The sequence below is a fragment of the Canis lupus genome, chromosome 1 (assembly GCF_003254725.2).
Source record: "Canis lupus dingo isolate Sandy chromosome 1, ASM325472v2, whole genome shotgun sequence".
Classification (NCBI taxonomy): domain Eukaryota; kingdom Metazoa; phylum Chordata; class Mammalia; order Carnivora; family Canidae; genus Canis; species Canis lupus.
In genome coordinates this window covers 102,714,610-102,728,523 of record NC_064243.1, presented here as the reverse complement: position 1 = coordinate 102,728,523, position 13,914 = coordinate 102,714,610, and the positions used below count along the sequence as shown (strand labels likewise).

The 13,914-nt window shown below is 58.6% G+C and overlaps 2 protein-coding genes across 15 annotated transcripts in view; one reads left to right on the top strand and one right to left on the bottom strand.

The window, feature by feature from the left end:
• EPS8L1 (EPS8 like 1) lies at window positions 1-10,942 on the top strand. 8 transcript variants are annotated; one of them, XM_049103907.1, is made up of 20 exons: window positions 398-555; window positions 917-971; window positions 2,426-2,466; window positions 2,720-2,778; window positions 3,363-3,524; window positions 3,825-3,974; window positions 4,488-4,570; window positions 4,981-5,236; window positions 5,577-5,703; window positions 5,893-5,981; window positions 6,082-6,156; window positions 6,261-6,409; window positions 6,908-7,049; window positions 7,167-7,195; window positions 9,118-9,238; window positions 9,328-9,459; window positions 9,639-9,747; window positions 9,920-10,094; window positions 10,408-10,540; window positions 10,614-10,942. In XM_049103907.1, the coding sequence occupies exons 1-20, from the start codon at window positions 435-437 to the stop codon at window positions 10,698-10,700; spliced, it is 2,295 nt and encodes a 764-aa protein (XP_048959864.1). In that variant the 5' UTR covers window positions 398-434; the 3' UTR covers window positions 10,701-10,942. The 8 variants fall into 8 exon arrangements, with proteins under 8 accessions (XP_048959940.1, XP_035568591.1, XP_035568589.1 ...); XM_049103983.1 differs by lacking the exon at window positions 398-555 and adding an exon at window positions 1-113 and having other exon boundaries at window positions 6,908-7,195; XM_035712698.2 differs by lacking the exon at window positions 398-555 and adding an exon at window positions 123-381 and having other exon boundaries at window positions 6,908-7,195.
• The window catches only part of PPP1R12C (protein phosphatase 1 regulatory subunit 12C), a 26,879-nt gene continuing 19,699 nt past the window's right edge, over window positions 6,735-13,914 (bottom strand). For 3 of the 7 annotated variants that reach the window (XM_025423926.3, XM_025423927.3, XM_025423930.3), the window contains 3 exons: window positions 13,748-13,798; window positions 13,533-13,583; window positions 6,735-8,564 (listed from right to left, as the gene is read on the bottom strand). In XM_025423926.3, coding sequence (XP_025279711.1) covers window positions 8,412-8,564; window positions 13,533-13,583; window positions 13,748-13,798 — 255 coding nt within the window. In that variant the 3' untranslated portion in view covers window positions 6,735-8,411. Of the gene's footprint in view, window positions 8,565-12,820; window positions 13,454-13,532; window positions 13,584-13,747; window positions 13,799-13,914 lie in introns of those variants that run through there. The other 4 variants (XM_025423928.3, XM_025423929.3, XR_003126925.3 and 1 more) reach the window with 2 other exon arrangements.

The following is a 13,914-nucleotide window of genomic DNA, read 5'->3' as shown; positions in this document are numbered from 1 at the left end:
CCTTGAGCTGATGTTGTTATGACAGAGACAGTCACAGTTTGTGGCTCCCCCGCACCCCAGCCCGGATGTCTGTGCCAGCCCCGCCCAGGGCCACCGCTGCTGGGCTGTGCCAGGTGAGTGCTCAGGTATGCGGAGGCAGAGGCGGGGTGGCCTGGAGGGAGCAGGAAGGAGGGGCCGGCATTCCGCATTCTGGACTCAGGGGACAGCAGAGAGCTGGGCCTCTCCGTGCCACCGCCACCAGACAGAGCCTGACGGTGGCAGGTGAGGAAGGGGCTAGCCAGGAGGGGCTGGAGGTCCGGAGTCCCAAGGAGCAGGCGGCCAGGACTCTGGGGTCCAGACACCAGGAAGGCTGGCAGACATAAACCCTTGAGTCCTGAAGAGGTAAGGGCTGGGAGATTGGCCCCATACTGAGGTCACAGTGTCTGAGGAATTGGATGAATGACTCTCTGAGGGGACTTGGAGTCTTTGGGTCCAGAAGCTCTGAGCCTGAATTCCTGGGCCCTAGAGGAGATGAGGCTGGGACACAGGATCACTGGAGAGAGGAAGCAAAGTGGGGTACACATAGATTAGGGAGTCAAATGCATTGATCCCTGAGAGATTTGGGGGGGCAGCATACTAGGTGAGGGAAGAGGGGCTGGGGGGCCAGACTCCTGGGTCTGAGGGAGGAGGGGCTGGGGTCTGGACTCCTAGGTCTGAGGGAGGAGGGGCTAGGGGCCTGGACTCCACAGTCTGAGGGAGAAGGGGCTGGGGGTCTGGACTACTGGTCAGAGGGAGGAGGGGCTGGGGGCCTGGATTCCTAGGTCTGAGGGAGGAAAGGGCTGGGGTCTGGACTCCTGGTCAGAGGGAGGAGGAGCAGGGGCCAAAATCACAGATACCTCAGGCCAGGTCAGTCCCTCACCTCTTTGATGGTTTCCAGGGCACCTCCAGGTGGCAGGAGCTCCCATTCTCCACACCATGAGCACTAGCACCGGGTAAGTGTCCCTTGTCCCCTCCCCCCCCAGGCTGCCCTGTCACCTCTGCCAGCCTCGTCCCTGCACCCACAACTGACATTTACAGCAGCCCAGGTCTGGACACTGAGAAGGAAGCCTGAGCTGCTCCTTCCCTGCCGGTCTATGCTGGAGCTACTGCTCCAGTGCAAGACACCTGGGTCCAAACCCAGACACTAACACTCAGGGTGGTGTGACTCTAACCAACAACCTGAGCCTGAGCCCCTCCTCTGTGAAAGAGGGACAATAAAAAAAAAATAAAAAAAAAAAAGAGGGACAATATGAGAGCCTGACAGGTTAATGAAGGTACAAGGCTTATCTGACTCACAGCAGGTACTCCACTCACAGGAACTGCCACTGCGGCTGTTAGCGTGTTATTAAATATTGACTCTTTGCAGGCAAATCTGGGCTGCTTTATTTTTTTTAAGATTTATCAATCTCAGAGAGAAAAAGCAAGAGCACGGGGGAAAGAGGCAGAGGGAGAGAGTATTTTAAGCAGACTCCACACTGAGCCTGGAGCCCTATGTGGGGCTCGATCTCATGACCCTGAGATCATGACCTGAACCAAAACCAGGAGTCCTATGCTTAACCAGCTGCACCACCCAGGTGCCTCTGGGCTGTTTCTAATAAAGTTCAAGTCTCCTGGGGTGAGCAAGGAGAAGCCCAAACAGAGGCCCCTGTGAATAGCTGCATGTAAGTTCCCCAGCACAGCAGTAATCAAACTGTGTGGAGATCTGACTGGCAGGAGAAGGATGAGGAGCAGAGATTTGATTCAAAGTATTTCTTGTCCCTCATCCCTGATCCTACCTGAGCTCTGAATTTCCATCATTTCTGTGGAATTCTTGGAGAAGTTGACTTAGAAGGAGAGGCCAGGAGCAGGAGATGGAGAAGGATTTGGCTGGGAAGAGCCTGGCCCATGGGAGTAGGAGGGGGAGATAAGTCTCTGTCTACACCAAATACTAATGCTGTTGTAAAAAACCCCATTTACTGAGTACCTACTGTGTGCTACCCTTTGCATCGTAGCACTGACAGTTAAGTTATTGAGGCTGTGAACCCTCTCAACTCTCCATGAATCCACCAACAGCTCTACCAGATGGAGGCTATTGGATAATTAACCCCTATCTCAGAGAAAAGGAAACCAAGGCGGGAGATATTCAGTCTCCTCCCCAGGGTCTTATGGCAAGACAGTATTGACAGAGGATGCCAAGCCAGGTCTGTGGGCGGAGGGGCTCCCAATACTGGAACCACACACTCTACCACCACCCGGTACCAGAGTTACCTGTGTGAAAATCCAGCTCTGGACCGGCCCTCCTCTGCTCAGAACCCTCCATGGTTCCCCACTGCCCTTACGATGAAGTCTTTGCTGCTCTGCTTGGCACTCAAGATCCCCATGATCTCCCAATTCCCAAGGTCTCTTTCATTCTTTTTTCCTTATCCAGCCCAGAGGCTGCCCCCAAACCAAGTGCCAAGTCAATCTATGGTGAGTTTCAGAGCAAGAGAACTCCAGGCTGAAACTGGGTCTGAGGGAGGAGGGGGCTGAGGGCCTGCACCCCAGGGTCTGAGAGAGGAAGGGCTGGGGGCCTGGACTCTTGGGTCTGAGAGGGGAGGTCCCAGGACAAGGGGGAACCATGGTCCGGATTCCTAAGTCTGAGGGAGGAGGGGCTGGGGTCTGACTCCTGGGTCTGAGGCAGTAGGGGCTGAGTCTTCTGGATTATTCTCCTTCTCCCCCACAGAGCAGAGGAAACGTTATTCCACTGTGGTTATGGCAGATGTTTCGCAGTATCTAGTCAATGTGAGTTGGGGTCTGCGTGGCCACAGGGAGTCTTGTGGGAGGAAAGGCAGGCAGGCCTGGGAAGATGGAAGTGTTGAAAGCAGTTGGGTCTCCAAGCAGAAAGAAGCTAGGAAACTGAGTTTGGTCATATGCAAGATGGGTTTCTGCCTTTGCTCAGAAGTGGGTATTGAGTAGAAGTCAACTCCACTTGAATCCAAGTTTTCCTCCAGACCAGCTCTTGTGCTGGACAGTCAGGCCATGGGGACAATGTTACATATCCTCGTACGAGTACAGGTCAAAGGGTGCCAGGTGCTCTAATGGAGGCAGAGGTGCTTAGAAGGGACTAGATATAACCAATGCCTTCAAGGAGCCTCCAGTCGTGCTGGGAGGACAGGTCCCAGTGCTAGTCACTCCGATGAAAGCAAAACAAAGGAAACTCAGGGGCCCCATAGGTGGAGCAGGTGCCCCATAAGTGGAGCAGGTGATAAGGAAGGCTTTCCCAAGGAGGTGTGTTTAGTCTCGGGCTGGAAGGCTGATGCCAGGGGATGCTGAGCCCAGCTGACATTAATCTGGGACTCACTGCTTTCTCGGCACCGCCGTGCCAGCACCTGGTGACATTCTGCCTGGGTGAAGAGGATGGCGTGCACACTGTGGAGGATGCCTCCCGGAAGCTGGCCGTCATGGACAATCAGGGCCGCGTCTGGGCCCAAGAGATGCTGCTGCGCGTGTCTCCGGACCACGTCACGCTGCTTGACCCCATCTCCAAGGTGCCAGGGGACACGTGGGTGGAAAGCGCAGTTGGCCTGAGCGAGCAGGGGCATGGAGAGCTTGACCCTCCGGACGTCTAAGTGTGAATATTGGCCTCTGCATGTCCTTCCTTTGGGAACTTTGGCAAGAGATCTCCACCCCCATTTTGAGTATTATTAGTCTCCCCTATTAAACAGGGGTGTTAACCCCCTAACCTCGCAGGGTTGCCTGTGCAGTGCCAGCGTACAAGCTGTCACTGCTGTCACCATTTTAGTACCACTGGTTCCAGGCCTCAGTTTACCCGCCATCCCACCCTGCAGGAGGAGTTGGAGTCGTACCCGCTGGGGGCCATCGTGCGCTGCGACGTGGTGATGCTGCCAGGCCGGAGCCGCTCGCTGCTGCTGCTCGTGTGCCAGGAGCCTGAGCGCACGCAGCCGGATGTGCACTTCTTCCAGGGCTTGCGTCTGGGGGTGAGCGGGCCTGGTCAGGGGAGCCACCGGGGACAGGGCTGAGACCCTGTGGGTTCCCGGAGCGAAGCTAGAGCTAGGCGGGGCCTCTGGGGATGGGGGCGGGGCCTGGGGCAGAGGCGGGTCTGGTCACCGGAGGAGGCGGGGCCTGGAGAGAAGTTCGGGAAGGGAAAGGGGTTTTGAGGTCAGGACTGACCTGGTGGAGGGCGAGACTAAGGTCCCGGGCGGGACGTAACAGCACATGGGGCAGAGGGTCTGGGAGCAGCCACAACCAGAGGCGAGTATGGTCTAGGGGCAAGGCCACATCAGGACCCGGCCTCTGGGCATGGTCGAGGCCCAGGGCAGGGGCAGAAGTAGGGTGAGGGTGTGAGTTCAGAGAGTGGCGGTGCATGGGCACCGTGAGCCTGAGCGCTGGCTGGAGGGGTTCTGGCGCCCAGCCCAGAAATCGATCCTTGGGGGGACCGTGGCCAGAGGTAGGTGGGGAGTGGGGGCCTGGCCTGATGGCATGATTGGCAGGCGGAGCTGATCCGAGAAGACGTCCAGGGGGCTCTGCACGACTACCGGTCTGGCCGCGGGGAGCGCAGGCCCGCAGCGCTCAGGTAAGGGCGCTGGGCTGGAAGCAGGGGAGAAGAGAGGCTGGGTGGGGTGTCTGGGAGGCCAGCCTCCCCTCTCTGGGCCTCCGTCCCCTCTCCTTCGGACAGTGAGCTGATGCCCCTACCCTAGAACAGCACAAGTTTTGAAGCCCGCCAAACAGCCTGGTTCGAGTCCTGCCGTACCCCCAGACATCTGCACCCGATCTCCAAGACCACTTTTCCTAATTCTGGTCCTCGGTTTCTCCTCCTTCGGGCCTCAGTTTCCCTCTGGAGAGGTGTTCCCCTTCCCCATATCTCCGGTTTTTTCCTCCCCTGGGTCTGATTCCGCTGGGCCGCAGTGTCTCCGTTTTAAGACCGACTTTATCCCCTGCCCTGTCCCCCGTGGACTCAAGCTGTCTCCCTTTGTCCCACCACAGGGCCACGCAAGAGGAGTTGCAGCGCCACCCCTCACCGGCGGCCGAGACCCCTCCGCTGCAGCGCAGCCCTTCGGTCCGCGCCGTCATCAGCATAGGGGAGGCGGGCCGGGGGCGACCTCGGGCGGGGCCCATCCCCGAGGTGGAGGAGCCCCAGAGACCCGGGCAGGAAGGAACCTCAGGGAACGCCAACCCAGCCTCCCCGGACCTGGGCCCCCGGGGGCCGGACCTGGCCAGTCTGCAGGCGGAGCGGGACGTGGTGAGGGGGCGGGGCCAAGGCATGGAGGCGGGGCCGGCGGTGGGGAGTCCCAGCTTCAGGGGGTGGGGCCTGATGGGGTGTGGGAGTGTCAGACTTCTGGGGGTGTGGCTGGCGGTGACTGGAATATGAGGACCCGGCCCGCAGCAGAGGGAACGGCCTGGCCTGGGAGGATATCAGGGCCCTTGGCTGCGGGTTTTGGGGGTGATGCGGGGCCAGGACTCCACATCCCTGAGTCCCCCTGCTCTGACCCGTGCTCTGTCCTCCGGTTCTGTCCTCCGGCTCCGTCCCCCACACTGTCCCCCACACTGTCCCCCACGCTGTCCCTCGCCCTGACCCCCAGGACATCCTGAACCACGTGTTCGACGATGTGGAGAGTTTCGTCTCGAAGCTGCAGAAGTCAGCAGAGGCAGCCCGGGTGCTGGAGCACCGGGAGCGTGGCCGCAGGACCCGGCGCCGGGCAGCTGGGGGTGAGAGGCTCCCCAGGGGGATCCTGAACATCCAGTCCCTCCCAAATATCCTCGCTCTCCCTAGGGTCCCCCCACACACCCCCTTGCCAGCTCTGACTCCCCATCCCTGGGGACCTCACTGGGCCTCTGTCTGTCTGACTGGCGCTGTCTCTGTGTCCCCAACACTGCACCTGCGTCCCTTACCTGCAGAGGGTCTCCTGACCCTGCGGGCCAAGCCGCCTTCAGAGGCCGAGTACACTGACGTGCTTCAGAAAATCAAGTACGCCTTCAGCCTGCTGGTGAGAATGCGTGGGGTGCGGCCAGCGTGGGGCGGGGGCGTAGCAAGCCTGACCCGTCTTCCATGCACTCAGTAAGGCCAGCACCTCCCCGGCTCCACAGGCCAGACTGCGTGGAAACATCGCCAACCCTTCCTCCCCAGAGCTGCTGCATTTCCTGTTCGGACCTCTGCAATTGGTGAGCCACCCCTCCCTCAGCCCTCCGGTGGCCCCTGCAGTAGGAGGAATTGAGGTTTGACCTTGGGGGGCTTGATGGGGTGTCCACTCCTGCACCCCTGGCAGATTGTGGACACATCGGGCGGCCCCCGATTTGCAAGTGACGTGCAGCGGCCGCACCTGACGTCTGAGGCGGTGGCACTGCTGCGGGACAACCTCACCCCCCGTGAAAATGCCCTCTGGACCTCGCTGGGGGACTCATGGACCCGCCCGGGGTGAGGGGCTGGCAGGCAGGGAAGGGTAGCCACTGGGCTTAGCTAGAGGGTACAACCCCAAGCAATTGAAGAAGCTAGGGTGACTGCTAGGATGCCACTGGAGAGACGAGTAGACGGTGTGGAGGAGAGGTTTCAGACTGGAAAGAAAGGCTGGCCTTAGAAAAGGGGGTGCAGCCTAGGAAAAGACTGGCTGTGGATTGGGGAAGGGGGTGGAGATACGCTTGCAGGCTGCGAGCCTCCAGGGATATGAGCAGAGCCAGACTTAGCAGAAGGAGGCAGGATGGGTGTGGAAAAATCAGAGGTGATTCAGAGGCTGGACACAGCATTAGAGCAAAATCAGTATATTTACAAATATAGTTGATGTCAGGGTGGAACTTAGAGGGGCTTGGCAAAAAGCAGAGAGGCCAGAAGCACCTAGCCTAGGGGCTGGGGAAGTGAAGGTGGTACTGGGGCCTGGGGCAGACTGGCATCCCTGAGCCCTCGGCCCCTCGGCTGCAGACTGGAGCTGTCCCCCAAGGAGGGACCTCCATACAGCCCTGAGTTCTCCAGCGGCTGGGAGCCCCCTGCCACCGACCCACACGGCCGCGCCTGGGAGGACCCGGTAGAGAAACAGCTACAGCATGAGCGGCAACGCCAGCAGGTGAGGCTAGAGCTTCTCTTCCCCGGGAGGAACAAACTCCTCCCCCAGGTAACACAGTGGGGCTGGGACCAGGAAGTCTGGCCCTGCCTGAGCTGCTGCTGCTCTCATCTCCTGCAGCAAAGTGCCCCCCAGGTCGCTGTCAATGGGTGAGTGTCGGGGCCCCAGGTGGGACAGGTGGGGTCGAGGAGGGGATGCGTCCTGGGGGCTCCTGGCGCTGACTCCACTCCTTTTTTCTGTCTTTCCTTCTGGCTTCCCGGCTCTTCCCAGGTGGGTGAGGTGGTGACCAGTGAGGGCTGGGGGCTGGGAGAGGGGGGAGGGGGGAGGGGGGAGGGGGCAGGACCCAGACTTGGGGGTCTGAGGGAGGAAGGGGCTGGGAGTGGGTAAAGTCTGAGAGGCTGGGAGAAGGCAGTTTGAGTTCCCATGGCCAGGAAAGCTCCCTGTGTGGGTCTTTAAGAGGACAGAGCCCCAGAAGTTAGAGGGAAGAGACTGGGGGCTTGGGCATTTAGGTTTTGAGGTAGAGCTCAAAACCACCTAGGTAACTCTAGGTGGTACTTTGGGGACTGAGTTACCACCTAGGTAACTCTAGGTGGTACTTTGGGGACTTACTGAGCCTTCAAGAGCCAAGGGACAAGTTTCTGGGAAAGTTGGGAAGAGATAGTATTTCTGGGACCCTGAAAGAGGTAACGACTGGGGGCTGGACCCTTACTATCCCAAGGCTCTAAAGCAAACTATCTCAATTCCTGCTGAGTGTGATACTGATAGCCTTCAGAGATTAAAGGTTTGGGAAATGATGGCTTGAGACCTGGAATCCTGAGTTCATGACTCCAAAAAGCAATGGGGGCACTGACTCTTGGGATCCTGGGGAAGAAGGGGCATGGAAACACCAGGACACTAGGGTCCTTGAGCAAGTTGAGGGCAGATGTGAGGGAAGCTCCGTGGGGTAAGAGGAAAACAAAGCAGCCAAGCTAGAGGAACAGAAGGGGGGTCTGGGTGAGGGCCCCGGGAAGAGAGTCTCAGCAGGGACAGCATGCTGGGAGCTGCCAGCCCCACACAGGGGGCGCTGCGGCCCTGAAGAGCCCCCCTCTCCTTTGCACAGGTAGGCCTGATCCGGGCTGAGGTCCCTCTTATCAGGGGACCAGAGCCAAAATCTTGCTCCCCTTCCCTTCAGCTGCCTGGTCTTGCAGAACCCACCCTCCAAGCTTCTGATTCTTGGGCTTGACATCCCCAGCTTTTAACTTCCCTTCTCTGAGCCTCCAGTTCTTTGCAGAGACATTGAGAATAATAATAATCCCCTCTTGGAAGAGTTAGAAGTCTGAGGTTCTACAGGCGAGCAGTTAAGAGCTGCCATGGTAGAGCTCAGGTTCACATCCAGCGCCGGGCACCATAGACCAGATTACTCAGGACATGGTCTCTGGCGCCAGCCCGCCTGGGTCTCAGTCTGGCCATGCCTCTTTCTTGCTCTGTGAACTTTACGTCATCATGCCGTGTAATATCCCTGTTCTTCCACTTCCTCACCTGTAAAATAGAAAATAATAGATTCGGGAATGAATCAAGAAAGGACAGGAGTGGGGACGGGAGTCCAAACTCATGGTTATACCAAGGGTTGTGGCAAAAATCAGATTAGCCAATATGTGTAAGTCTTTGAATGGGGGCTGGCACCTACTACATGCTATATAAGGTAACTATACATTAACTGTTGTTTATGCTGTAACTATGGGTTTTCTAAGCCTGAGCCCAGTATACAGTAGATGCTCAATAAATAGCTGCCTCTGGCTATACGATCTGGAACAAGTGATTTTCTGTCTCTGAGCCTTATAAATGTTCTCATCTATAAGATGGAAGTGATGTTAGTACTCCTATCATGTGCTTAAAGCATGGTGCCAGGTACATAAGGAACAAAATGCATTCAAGTTGTTATTCTGATTTCATGTCTCTATTAACATTATTAACCTGGGCCCCCCTGCCTTGACCCCTGCTTTGCTCTAACTCCAGCTCACACCAGTACCCTACTGTCCAGAGCAGTGAGCCCGGCTGCCTCCTTATCCCCAACCCTCATTCTCCTCCACAGTCATCAACAGCCAGAGGCTGAGCCCCAGCAGGAGCCGGAGGGGAAGTGGGTACTGTGTAATTATGACTTCCAGGCCCGCAACAGCAGCGAGCTATCAGTCAAGCAGCGGGATGTGTTGGAGGTTAGAGGGGTGGAGGGCCAAGGGGCTACAGGGACCCAGCCCTAGCTGCAGACACAGGCTGTGAACCCTCCTCTCCCTCCCTCCCTCAGGTCCTGGATGACAGGCGCAAGTGGTGGAAGGTTCGAGACCAGCAAGGACAGGAAGGATATGTTCCCTATAATATCCTGACTCCCCACCCAGGGCTTCGGGGAAGCTGCAGCCAAAGCGCCTCCTGCAGCCTGGTGAGCCAGGACAGACTCCTGTCTTAGGGAAGGAGGGTGGTGAGAGTCAGGTGCCAAGGGCAAGGGCACTGACAGAGGGGGTAGGGGGGTGGGGGGCTCAGGAACTGACCTCTGGAAGGGGGAGGGGCGGGGACTCCATCCTCTCTCTAACCCCGGTGCTCCTCTGACTCCCCTACTAGGAGGATGACGCTCCTCCTCCCCCACCAGCAGCACCAGCCCCAGGACCGGGCTCCTCTCGGCCCCCCTGGGACAGTTGTGATATCCTCAACATGGACCCCAGAGAGAAGGGTGAGTGGTGGGGGCAGCCCCTTGAGGGAGCCGTCCTTGTCCAGTCAGGGGAACCAAGGCTCAAAGAGAGTAAATGGACTCCCCAGCCATCGTGAAGACGCTGGAGACGCTGGTGATCTGTTCGTCCTGAATCCGCGCTCCCTCCCGGTCCCTCCTCCCTCCGCCCCTGCAGAGAAATTCTCCCAGATGCTGTTTGTCAACGAGGAGCTGCAGGCGCGCTTAGCCCAGGGCCGCCCGGGCCCCAGCCGCGCAGCCCCGGGTCCCCGCGCCCCGGAGCCGCAGCTCAGCCCGCACTCGGACACCTCGGAGGTCCGCACCTGGCTGCAGGCCAAAGGATTCAGCTTGGGGTGCGTGCCGGCGGGCAGGGAGATGTGGATGTGGTCTGACTGGAACCTGGGGGACCCGGGCTGGCCTACAGAGAGGGTCTACCTGGTTGCAGTGCCTGGCACGTGTGTCCAGGCGGAGTCTTCGTGAGAAAGCAGGGCGCACACACCCCGCCTCCTCCCGTGGCGCACTGGGGGGCGGGGAGGGGGCGGGCGGGGGAGGGATTCCCGCGCCTTCCCCGGGAGCGCCAGAATGCGGCTCTGATTAGGCAGACGGTTAGGCAGCAGTGATGTAATTGGCTCGGGACCTGATGCGCCCCCACCCCACATCCCGCAGGACCGTGGAGGCGCTGGGCGTGCTGACTGGCGCGCAGCTTTTCTCGCTGCAGAAGGAGGAGCTGCGGGCGGTGAGCCCCGAGGAGGGGGCACGCGTGTACAGCCAGGTCACAGTGCAGCGAGCACTGCTGGAGGTGAGCCGGGCCTGGGCCTGGGAGGGCGCCCCGGGGCAGAGGCCAGACTTCTCATTTCCACCCGGCCCTCCAGGACAAAGAGAAAGTGTCAGAGTTGGAGGCGGTGATGGAGAAGCAAAAGAAGAAGGTGGAAGGTGACCTGGAAACAGAGGTTATTTGACCTCCCTGGCTACTTTGCTGGATGTTTCAAGGCAGCCTGTAGGAGAACGGACTCTGCGGACTGCTCCCGCCCACGGAAGTAGACCCCTCGCGAAGCTGCGGAAGTGTTCCGGCTCCGGTTTCCCCTGTCTCTGTAGAGTCTCCTGAGTGAGAGGACTGGCCGTGAGTGGGAGGAAGAGCCGCATGCGGGTGCCCTGTGCATTGTGATCCGCTGCCCAGTCTATAAACAGCTTCCTCAGTCTATACAGAGCCTCCTCTTAGCAGGCTTGTCAACTGCTGTCCCTTCTCTACTGGGCCACCAGGGAGCCCAGGAACCTGCCCCTCGCCCCGCTAGAGCCTCAGGAGGAAAAGGAGTCTATATGTCCCAACCTTTTTTGGTGTCTTTCCCTAAATCCTCCTCTCCTCCCCAGGGCCCCATCTCCAGCTTCCACCACCCTACCCCACCCCACCCCCCAGCCAGCAGTCTGTCTTCCAGTCCATTCCAGTCTCCTTCCCTGGCTCCCCACGGCCCCCAGAGCCCCAATCTCCTCCCCTCCCCCAACTCCATGCAAACCCCCCCAAACCCCCTCAACCACTGGGATTTTGATGTTTTCTGCTGGCTGGAACGGTGACTTTCTACCTGGCAAAGCCTACCCTCATCCCCTACCAGCTGCCAGGAGTCCAACCACAAAGAAGTAGCTGCCCCCTGAATGTGCCACAGGCTTCCTAGCCATTCCTCTCCTGCCAGGTGCCTGCCTAAAGGAAGTTTCCCAGCTAGAGAACAGCCAGCTCCTTTTCCCATTGTCCAGAGAGGGAGCGAGGCTGGTTCAGGACTGGTTTCTCTAGATCTTGCCCTCAGACTGGATGCCACCTGACCACAGGAAGAAGGCCCTTTTACTATCTATGTAAGCCACCCCATGATGCTCTCCACCATCAGATGAGATCAGCCCGCCATGGGCAGGCCGGAGTTCTGACTCAGCCCCCTGTGCCCCCTCATACCTCTCCTGCCTCCCCATGACCTCCTCATGACCCACCAATTAAAGTCTAGGCTCCAAGCTTGAAGGCAGGCCCAAGCCCTACTGCACCACAGTCCAGCCTGTCAGGACGTGCAGGCTACTGTCCCCTCCAATATTCCCAGAATCTCAGTCTCACCATTGCGAGCTGCCATCACTTCTTGCTGAGATGATGGCAGCTGGCCTCGCCCTTCCTGTCCTGCACTGTCCTCCCTGGACTGCTGTCAATGCAGCAGCCAAAGGGACCCGTTAAGACCCAGGACCCACCTCACCATTCAAGTCCTTACAGCTGGCTGTCACCTCTCCAGCCTCATCCCCGCTCTCTCTCTGGCCTCACAAGCTTCTCCCTGCGCCTCCACACTTCAGGTACCCCTCTGCCCTATGGACCTCATCCCTGCTATTCTTATCATCCAGAAAACTCTCCCCTTAAACACTTCCATGGCTCATTCCATGACACCTGCCAGTATCAGCCTGTGCCAGCTTCCCCAGCAGGGCTGACTCTGACCAGCCTGTACAGACTACACCCAGGGTCAGGCTCCCAGCTCCCGCTGCAGCGCCTCCTGCCGTTTCTCCACACCACCACCACCTGACACCTTTCATGGCAGCATGCCAAGGGCCTCTCCTCAAACATATCAGATCTTTACCATTCCCTTTACTACTTATCACCACCAGGTAGGGCGGGGCCTGAAAGGAGAACATGACCAGGAATGAAAGAATGCCCCATCCTCCTCCTCAGCCCCAGCCACCTGTTATTATGCTGGACTCAACCACTCCTACTATCACATTCCTATTTTTCCAGAAAAATCAAAAATTCTAAGGTTTTTAATATGCATTACCCCAAATTTTCAATGCTGCCAATTGGCTCAAAGTTGTTGCAAAAGCACTGATGTAAGACACCAGCTCCCAGCCTGACACAAACCCTGCCCTGCACTAGGCTACCTGGAGACCATGTCAGCACTGGTTTGGGGCCACAGCTCCAGCTAGCCACTCATCCTGAAACCTGGACCCACCCAGTGAGCACGCACCTACCCACCCCTCAGCACCACCCACCTGAGCCTACAGTGTGGCCACTGAGGAGTGCAGATGAGCACAGAAGCACAGCCCCACCTCCAGTCGGGGACACAGTCACTGAGTGGCAACTTCACGACTTTTATTTGTGGTGCCTGTGCTTTGTCTCGAAAATATCTTCTCCCCCTGCCCCTGACAGTGGGCAAGAAGGGGGCAGCAAAAAATAGAGACATCCCTCCCTATTGCACACAGATGGCCCAGGCTGGCGGGACTCTTGGCACATTCTCGGATCCCTGTTCAGGAACGGGAGGGGTGACTGGGGTGGCATCACACGTGAGTGGGGGACCTCCGGTGGCCACTCTGGCCCTGGCTACTGGTCCTGGCACTTCCTGGTCCTCGGTTCCTCTCTGGTCCCACCTCCAGCCCCAGGGTGCTCTCACCAATGTCCCCCTACCTGGCTTGGCCTCTCGCCTCCATCCTGGCCTTAGGGGGGCCCCCCTTGGCTCCTGGGACTCTGTACTCCCCTCAGTCTGGAGGCCCAGAAGGGAGGCTATGGCTTCTCAGAGACCCCCTGGGAGCCCTGTCACTCGTGCTCACACAGGGGAAGGGATGCGTGTGGCAGAAGCAGCTGTATAAATACGGGTACAGGGAAGGTTCTCCTCCAGAGTCACTTAGAGAGTTTGCTGATAACACGGATCAGGGCTGCGTTCTCATCCTTGAGCCTCTGGTTGTCAGCCCGGAGGTCGGACAGGGCCTGTGGGATGGGATGGGTCACAGCAGGGTGGCCCTGGGCCAGTGGAACCCACTGTGCACAGCACCCCCTAATTCCTCACCTTTAGCTCCTCCTCAAGCTCAGCTGCCTTTCTCTCCAGGGCCCTGCGCTCCTGGAATAAATAGGAGAGGTGAAGCCCAGGGTCTGGGGTTCAGGGAGGGCCAGCGGTCAAAATAGGATGAGAAGGGTAGGGGGTCACCGTGCCCTCCTTCAGACCCACATGGGTTTGTAAGGCTGGTGACACATCTGGCCCCCACCCCAGCTGCCTCCACTCACGAATCTCTCCAGCTCCAGAAGGGCCGGTCTCTCTGCAAAGCGCTCCTGCCTCTGGTGAGAACAGAGAAAGCACAAGGCTCAGACATCCCAACCACAAAGACCAGGGGGGAAATCAGCATGGGAGAGGGACAGCAGTCCAGGCTCCTGGAGGGCTGGGTCCCTCATCA

Coding starts and splice junctions, on each gene's coding strand:
- EPS8L1 (XM_035712697.2), top strand. CDS start 435: ATGAATGACTCTCTGAGGGGACTTGGAGTCTTTGGGTCCAGAAGCTCT. Junction 2,779..3,362: donor TTTCGCAGTATCTAGTCAAT/GTGAGTTGGGGT, acceptor CCGCCGTGCCAG/CACCTGGTGACATTCTGCCT. Junction 5,982..6,081: donor AGTACGCCTTCAGCCTGCTG/GTGAGAATGCGT, acceptor CCGGCTCCACAG/GCCAGACTGCGTGGAAACAT.